A 9,764-nucleotide genomic window follows, 5' to 3' on the forward strand; every position below is an offset into this window, starting at 1 on the left:
ATATCTTGAGCGGAACTCTTTTGTTTTCACTACATGAAAGGGAAAAGAAATCTCAAGGTTAATTCGAATGCAAAAGAACTTTGTCCCGCAATGAACTGATAGTTAAGACACGATTCCCGGCAGATCACCGAAGCCAAGAACCACTGGCTGCAGCCAGTGTGCGGGTGGGTGACCAGTTGGATTAGTCTGCTTAGGGACCGAGGGTGTGCGGTATTGGTCCTCGTTAAACTATTCTACCATAAAGTGCTCGACTTCGCATGCAGATCATCGGGCTACCGAAGTGGGGGTGCCATCCCCTCTGCAGAGGATCGAAATTGTGATGACATGTCTTTGGATAACCCCCAAGAACGTTTCCCAGACCGTCGCTAATAGCCCATTGTGCAGCTCTAGTGCAACGTAAATGAACAACAACAAAAGAATTTTAATCATGGCATAATAAATTGTTTCTGCAAATTTTTTTTAGTACAAATATTATGAAGAATATTTTTTTTAAAGAAATGTTTACTTTAAATAAGAGATTATATTTAGTAAACTATGTGCACTGTGAAAATTATTCGTAAAATTTATCAATTCATTTTTATTTTTAATTACATAAGGCATTCAAAGATGTATCTTAAAATTTTTAGTAACCCTATGAATCTCTTTCGTACTGAACGTTCATTGATGAAAGGAGTGATCCTGAAGTTTCGAGCCAGAGTGGCTCAGGGGATAGAGCGTCCGCCTCCCAATGAGGTGTTCCAGGTTCGAATCCCAGCGATGGCTGGTTGATATGAATACTGCACCCGGCTCGCACTATCCACAGTGCCGACGTAAAATATCTCCACTAGTAGACAGATAATGGATTAGAGTCGCTTTGCTGTCGGGCTAACCATGAGAGGATAGTTCCATCAAAAAGTCCTCCACGAAAGATAGTTTCTCCCATGCTTGATGCGGGAGTTACTTTGTCTTCTTTGTTGGGTTCAAAATTGCAAGGATAAAGAGTTGATACTGGTAGTTGTAAACTCTAATTGCTTCTAAACTCTGGTTGTTCAACGCCAGTTATAAAATTCTGAAGTTTCAGAAATTCAGAATATTAATTTTTAAAAAAAAAAAATCCAAATTTCAAAGAATCTATTGATTTTTGATTACACAGTTGTTAGGGGGTATTGAAGGGTGTCATTATTAATTAACTTTAGATTTGAAGTATTTTATTTTCTAGTTTATGCTGTAATTTGTAATATTTGGTATTATTTCTACTAATTATTAAATTTTTGCAAATAAAATGAATATTATAAATAAAAACTTACTTGAAACAATCGTTGATACTAAAATAAATGCCTTTAGCCACGAGTGTTCATCATAAATGCTTGAACATATTTTCCTAACTATGAAAGATGCTTGCATATTTTCATCTGCACATGGGAGCAATCTATAATAAAAGTGCAGATTAAGTGAATATTTTTTTAAAATTTTTATTTTCTCATTTTGCGTTACGAATCAGAAGAAGAAATTAATTTATTTGTAAAAAATATGTGAAATTTAAATCTTTTCATATTATAAAAGGTTCTAGAACATTTCACTATCTCAATCATTGAAATCACCTAAGCATTGAAAATGGAATTAAGTAAAATTAAAAAAAAAAAAAAAAAAAATTGAGTCATAAAAAATAAAAGTATTTTTAAGTGAATTTCTAAAGGGCTCGACTGCACTTCTCAATAGAATGTTTAAAAAATTATTAATTAGAGACAAGAGTACTTGGATGTTTACAATCAAAAAGTTCAATTTTTCTCTTCTGTAATTAATGCACATGTAACAGAACGTAATTATCATCAAAGAATTAAATTTGGTTTCTCCCCACGAAAAATAATATTTCTCATCTGCTATTTATTAGCAAACTAGCAAAACTGTATTATAATTTTAAATTAAGTTTCATGACAAGACACTTGATTGCAAGTAGAAAAATATAAAACAAGGTTTTATTTAGTGGAAAAGTAAATTCATAATTTACCACTTCAGACTATTTTTATTTATTGTTTAAAGAGCAAGAAGAAAGTATGATATGAATGAATATACTTATTACTTAATTTAAAATTTTATTTTGGTTTCCATTTTCTAATTTACCAATAATGAACCTGCGCGTAGATCGTCAGGCTACCAAAGCAGGGGAGATATCCCCTCTGCAGATAATCAAATATAAATAAATTTCACAAATAATTCGCAGTAATAGGCTGAGATGGCTGGGTCATCTGTGGAGAAGCCCTGAAAATAGTGCCATGAGAATAGTTACCTTTAAGAACCTCGAGGGGCCACGCCCCAGAGGCAGACCCCCTACTAGATGGACATCGACATCGAAAAAGATTTAAAAACCCTAAAGATTAGAAATTGGAAGGGAGTTGCCATGGATAGCAGGCTCTGGCGTTTGTCAGCTGTTGAAGCAGCCAAGGTATGCAAGGGGTTGTTGCGCTGACAAAAAAGAAGATAATCAAAATTCTGAGGTCATGCATTTGGTTCATCTTCAGGGATATTCCCCGAACCGTCATCAATAGCCCATTGTGCGAGTCGTAGTGGCTCAGGGGATAGCGTTTGTCTCCCAAAGAGGTAACACAGCTTCAAATCCCAGTGGTGGCTGGTTTATATGAACTCCGCTCCCGGCTCGCACTGATTACTGTGCTGACGTAAAATATCCTCCGTGGTTGACGGATCATGAGTAAGAATCCCCTTGCCCCCTGGCTAAGCGTGGAAAGTGCTCGTGGTTTCCTCTCCATTTAATGCAAATAAATGAGTGTTAGTTCCATTAAAACAAATCCTCTACGAAGGCTAGTTTGTCCCATTGCGTGATCCAGAAGTTTTCTTACCTTCAGGGTTGGATTCAAAATTACAAGGCTATAGAGTTGAACATTGATAGTCGTAAACTTAGAATTGGGTTTGATACTCAACGGTGGTTATTAAATAAATAAATTAATAAATAAAAAATAATAAAATAAATAATTAAATAAATAAAAAATATTAAATAAAACAGCCCATTGAGCAGCTCTAGTGCTACGTGAATAGAAGTAGTACTACTTCTTTCACAATAATGAACACTAGAGAGCTAATACCTCCATGGGACTATTTTGGATACATGACTGAGGTGCAATGTGGACTGTGATAATAATGTGGATCAATTACTAACACATCACTTCTGACTCTATTTATTTATAATTTTTTTTTTTTACATTTTGACTTTTATTTATTAAATTCTATTTTCTTATGTTAAGAACTTATGTTTTAACACAGAAAACTAATGTTTTAACACACAAAAAACTAAGGTTTTAATACACTTTAATTTTTTTTGTTCAAAATATTTATGACCAACAGAATTTTTTAATTTCTATTTTAAGACAGTTGGAATATAGTTCTCTGCTCTTTGTAAATTAATATTTATAAAACCTAACATAAATTGAAATATATAATAGGTATTTTTAAGAATTTATTTTTAGGCAAAAATAAGTACCGTTTTAATTTTACTTATTTTTTTTGTAAGTAGCAGTAGATTTTGTTAGTTCAAATTAGTTTGTTGAAATATGAAAGTAAAAGCTCAAATTGTTATTAACGAAAAATTAGATATATTCAAAATGTTGGTAAGTAACTTTTGGCAAATTTATAATATTTGTTCACACATTATATAATATAATATAATACAATATAATATAATATAATATAATATTATATAATATAATATAATGTAATGTAATGCAATGTAATGTAATGTAATGTAATATAATATAATATAATAAAATATTTATTGTTTCCAATATTGGGAGGATTTCTTTATATCGCTGTTTTATGATTGAACTACAGTTCCATTCCTCTTAATACTTCGTATTTATACCTATTTCTGGATTTAGTGTAAGAATATTTTTACATCCTCCAATTTCATTTTTCATAAAGTGCCTTTATCTCTATTTTTGGCGTTATCTATTCAAATGTTAGTAGGATTTGGATACTATTCTACAAAGAAACTGAGGTGAATTGAACACAAATAAATATACATTGTAAAAAATGAAACAGAAATATTAAGAACTATCAGAATAACCGAATCGGCTATTTTTGAAACGATATAAGCCACATTTCTTTCGAAATTGAGTTAGCTGTAGTTTTTCCGTATTTGTTTGTAGTGAAATCGATTGGTCCAGGAAAGAAATGAGTCTGTTTTGCGGCATGGAGCTTTTGGAGCCACCTCCAAATTTCTTCAACTTATATTTTTTTTTATATAATATATTTTTTTATTCTACTTCATAACCGGCGTTGAACAGCAGACTCCATTTTGAGTTTAAGACTATCAATGATCATATCCGTAGCCTTGTAATATTGAACCCAACCTCGAAGACAAGGGAACTACTGAATCAAGCTTTGGGACAAAATAGCTTTAGTGGAGGATTTTTTGATAGAACTAACCCGCATTTGTGTTACATAGACGGGAAAAGCACAAAAACCTCCCATGTTTAGCCTGACGGCAAGGGGACTTTAACCTATGATCCGTCTACCATTGAAGGTATTTTTCGTCAGCATTGTGGTCGGTGCGAGCCTGGTGCGGAATTTGAATTGACCAGCCATCTCTATAATTCGAACCTAAGTGAGTTCATTGGGAGGTGAACGCTCTATCCCCTGAACCACTGCGGCTCCAGGAAATAATTGAAACTATCGAAAAATTGAGATTAAATGAGTTATTAAGATAGGTTATCTTTTAATTTATAAATTACAAAACCAAATTTATTCAGATGAGTTAATAAGTTTATTAAAAAAAAGTGCAAATGGATTTAATCTATATTTTTTAACAGTTTCTTTCATCACGAAATTTCTCTACACAATTTTACCACAAGACATTTACAGTATATGCGAGTGTGAAATATTGATTTAAATTTTTTTCTCGTTATGATGGTGTAGCACAATTTAAATATTTTGTGCAAATCTATTTTTTTAAAATATATTTCTTCAACTCTTATGTCATCATACAAAACGTAATTTTAAATAGTGATATTTTTTAAAACTCTTATATATAAATGGAAATATACTTTGAAATCAACAATTATTTAGTAATAATATTAATACTTTTCTGAGATTTGGTGATTAAGTATAAGTTGAAGTCGAGTTCCCAGTAAAGTTCGGAATCTAATAGTTTTACTCCGGTATTTCAATCATCGTTAAAATAAATCGAAGAGAGTAGGGTGAAACTGGGTACTTCGATTTTGGAGAAATTAGTTCTGATTTCTAGCGAACAAACTCTGAATTTCATTCGACTAATCAAAAAGAATTAATTCACGGCGTCTATATTAGTAGGTTTGTTTTACTATGTTTACTTTCTAATGTTCTCTTGTTTTTAAGCTATCCTTATTTACTAGGCATAACAGTTATAAAAATTATCTTTAGTAAAGCATATTATATGTTTACTAAAGATTCATACTCTTACAAACAACAAGGATTGAACCCAATAGTACTGTTTCGTTTCGATAATCTCTGCCCGCGTTTAAGACTGGGTACTCCCAGGTTTGCAACCTCTTTTGATTTGTTTTTATTCCTTGCCAACAAAAGCTGTAGTGTAACAGAGGAAGAAGATAACTACATCCAAAGCAGAACAAAAGTTTCATGGGCACCGGGCCAAATTTATTGCTAGCCTTTTTCTAAAATACAAAACGCCTTATTTTCGTATTTTGTAGAATGTTTGAAGATTCTGTATACAAAATTGTAGTTATTATACAGATGTAAAAAAAATTCTTTATTATGCTTTTTCAAAAAAAGTATTTATTATATTTTTCGTAAGAAATTTTTATTTGTAGGGACTTAATCAGTTCCGGGCCCTGGGACAATTGTGTCTCCCTCTTCCCTCCCCGCCCTTAAGCACGGCCCTGACTACATCACATGAAATTACAAATACATAATTTTCGAAGTTTAATAATTGTCATATAAAATAAGAATGCTAGCCAATTTTTCACTGAAGGAGAGTCGGGTAGCCCCGCTCACTTGAGTATTGCTTATATCTCTGTATAATATTGAGTAATAATCAATATTTTTGTATGTTTCTATTGTTTTATCATCCAATTAAATAATACAAAAGGAATAAACCGAAAGAAGAACAGTTTAACTTTAAAAAATAGAAATTTAAAAAACATGTTTTTCAGCTCTTTTCAAAATGTGTCGGGTAGCCCCGCCCAGTTACAAAAATTATGTTTTTTGACTGTTTTTTCAGGTGTAAATGAAAATGACCAATGTATTGACAATAGATAAACCTCATTTATCATTTTTATCACAAAATTATTTTATTTATTACATATTTATATACTTTTAGTGAATTCTATCATTTAATAACAATCATTTAATAACAACAATATTTGTTGTTAAAAATGCATATAACATTCAAATTTGAAGCAATAAAATAATAATCTTTGCAACCGTACATTTATCGACGAAATAAAATTGGGCGGTGATACCCGACATTCATGTGAGCGGGGCTACCCGAAATCCAATTTTTTTGTAAATTTGTAATTACTCGAACAATTTTTCACATATAAACTTCTTTCTTTGTGCAAATTAAACTTAAGACTACATACTTTAATGCTGTATGTATAGAAAAAATTATTTTTTTAGTATTAAAATGAAGTTTAATCGAAACATTCAACCAATTTTTCTTAATTTCATGACTACTGTATTCAACATATTTTCAAAACTATTGTTTACCATGTTAACAGCTGCATAAATACTTGAAACTTTGAAAATAATCTTTTTTTAATATAACAATTAATATCCGATGGCCCATTGACTTGAAAAAATATTCTATACATATGAAATTGACAGTGGCGGGGGTACCCGCTGGGCGGGGCTACCAGACTCTCCCCTATATTTCTAAATTTCCCACAAAATTAACCTGTGCCCCTGGTTTTACCTCACTTTGGCTGTCAAAGTCACTGGGTGGTTTGACTTTTTCTAGAAAAAATAAAAGTAATTTATTAAATAAGTAATACAAGAATAACTTTTTTGAGAATGATATATTGTACACAACTAAACAATGAATATCTTGGTTAGATCTGACTGTTTATATAGGTTTAACAGTTTAGCTTTAACAGGGTTTCGAATCTGAGCTACACCACCTTCCCTTAAATACTTATTATTTAATCCTGGAAAATTTCAGACACTCATGCTTTTTCGCAAATAACCGATTCAACTTAATATAAGTTTTATCACAAAAACTTATATATTAATGAATTTGAAACATTAATGCTAGAGAAAAATTCTTATTGCATTTGAGAGTTTAATTTAGTCGTTTGTGGGATCGATAAGTAAAACGTATTTCTAAAAAATATTTCTAACAGAATGTCATTTTGGACGATATCCAACGTTTTCATAAAACATTGTGTTTGAGCAGGTGACATTTAATGATCAAATATTTCGCTGTTAGAAACTCTAAATTTTTTTAGAAAATAAAAAAAACTTAGCATATATGAATAATTAATGACCTTTATCCTTAATTCAATCTAATTGACGAACTGTCTACGAAAAATGGATTGCCTTCTAGAGTTTATAATGAAATGCGGAAAGAATTTTAATTTAGGAGTTTTAAAACTAAATGAGTAGTTATAATAGTCATTTTAAACCATATAATCAGTTTTGAATCCTAAGAAATAGTATATGCAACAGTTTTTGTATATTATTTTAACTATAATACTTTTTTTCACGAGTTTTGGAATACAAAACATGTATTTCGTTACCAACAGTTTTACATTCTACGTGTCTGTAAAATGTTTCAGAATACAAAAAATGTATAGTGAATTAGTTACTAATTGATTGACTTTCATTAATTAATTGATTACTTACTAATTAAGGATTTAATTTAAAATAATTGATGGATTGTTTACAAGATATGGATTGCTTTCGAGAGTTTGCAAAAAGAATATTAATTTAGGAATTTTGAAATTAAATGAATAGTTATAATATTGATTTAAAGCAAGATAATTAGTTTTGAATCCCAAGAGCTGTGTGAATGTTTTTCCATATTCATTTAATTATAATACTTTTCTCACGAGTTTTGAATGTAAATGTAAGTTGCAAAAAGTTTCATATTCTATGTGTGTGTAAGACATTTGAGAATAAAAAATTTTTTTTAGTGAATAAGTTGTTAATTAATTGACATTTAATTAATTAATGAGGAATTACAAATTAATGATTTAATTTAATATAATTGATGGATTGTTTGAATAAATGGATTGTTTTCTAGAGTTTATAATGAAATGCGGAAAGAATATTAATTTAGGAGTTATAAAACAAAATGAATAGTTGTAACAGTGGTTTCAGATAACATAATCGATTTTGAATCCAAGGAAATAGTTTATGTGACTATTTTTCCCTATTCTTGGAGCTAAAGTACTTTTTACGCAAGTTTTCAAATGCAAAACGAAAAAACGTTACAAAAAGTTATACATTCTAAGTGTATATAAAAGGTTTTAGAATACAATAAAAGTATACTGAATTAATCATAAATTAATCATTAATTAATTGATTATCATTTAAGGGTTATTCGTTTATTAATTAATGACTAATTAATTATTAATGAATTATTCAAGCTAAAATAATTGATTGATTGTTTAGAAGATATAGACTGCCTTGTGGAAAGAAGGTAAATTCGGAAAGAATGCTAATTAGCAATTTTGAAACGAAAACAGAAGTTAAAACTAAATTTTTAGTTTAAATAATTAATAGTTTGAAGCAACATGATCGTTTTTGAATCATCAGAAATAAAGTATGCAACTGTTTTTCCCAGATCCTTGAAGCTACAATATTTTTTTCCCATCGTTAAGGAAGATACGTTTGAAAAAATTATAAACTCTCAGAAAAATCGTTTCAATGTTGAATCATCATATCTTTACCTGAAAACGAACTTCTGAAAGCACCAGCCTTGAAATATCACGGGCACTTGAAACAGAAGGCGAAATTTCACCCCGTCACTCTGATGGGAGCTAGAAGGAAGGGGTATCTGAGCTATATGCTTTTAAAGTCCACAAATACAACATTTGTAAAGTATGGATTTTCCCTATAATTTTGGTTTTTTAATCAAGAACAATCTTCGTGTTGAAACACAGAATGCAATGGAAAACAGAGAGGGGTTTATTAGAATTTTTATTAATGCTACAGATAAAAATATAGTTATTATTCGGAAATAAAGTATATTAATTCAAACGTTAAATTGCAAAAAAAAAAAAAAAAAAAAAAAAAAAAAAAAAAAAAAAAAAACATTATAAAACAAAAAGTGCCAAATCTATGAAAAATTAAGCATTGGTTTCTAGCCTTTTGTTAGATCACCGCCTATTTTGTAAGACAAACTTTTTCCAACGACCCCTTAATTATTTTAGCAAACCCTTATTAAACAATTTTTTAAAAAAAAAAATTTTTTTTTTACATTCTTTAATCGCGATATCGTACATTTTTAATCATAACGTTAATTTATTGAAAATTCTTACTGTCCAATTATTTCCTAATTGAACTTTTTTTTTCCAATTATTTTTATGAAGAAGCCCTTACGTAAATATAATTATTTGCTGTGAACTTCTAAGTAAAGCGTAAATAACTTTTAAGCAAATTATTTTAAAATTTCCAAACTATTGTTACATTATGTTAAAGATGAGTAAAAAAATATCAAAATAACTTGTTAAAAATTCAAAATAATAATTTGAATTTTATGGAGCAAAAAAAAAAAAAAAAAAAAAAAAAAAAAAAAAAAAAAAAAAAAAAAAAAAAAAAAAAAAAAAAAAAAAAAA

At 29.6% G+C, this 9,764-nt stretch overlaps 1 protein-coding gene across 2 annotated transcripts in view; it reads right to left on the reverse strand.

Annotated features, from left to right (window-relative positions):
- LOC107452606 (uncharacterized) overlaps positions 1–9,764 on the reverse strand; it is a 38,143-nt gene that overhangs the window by 8,821 nt on the left and 19,558 nt on the right. Inside the window, exons 2-3 of one of the 2 annotated variants that reach the window (XM_016069133.3) lie at positions 8,877–8,966; positions 1,287–1,408 (exon numbers count right to left, since the gene is read on the reverse strand). In XM_016069133.3, the coding sequence (XP_015924619.1) occupies positions 1,287–1,383 (97 nt within the window). In that variant the 5' untranslated portion in view covers positions 1,384–1,408; positions 8,877–8,966. The remainder of the gene's footprint in view (positions 1–1,286; positions 1,409–8,876; positions 8,967–9,764) is intronic. The other variant, XM_071187580.1, reaches the window with a different exon arrangement.

This window comes from Parasteatoda tepidariorum, chromosome X1 (assembly GCF_043381705.1).
Source record: "Parasteatoda tepidariorum isolate YZ-2023 chromosome X1, CAS_Ptep_4.0, whole genome shotgun sequence".
NCBI lineage: Eukaryota > Metazoa > Arthropoda > Arachnida > Araneae > Theridiidae > Parasteatoda > Parasteatoda tepidariorum.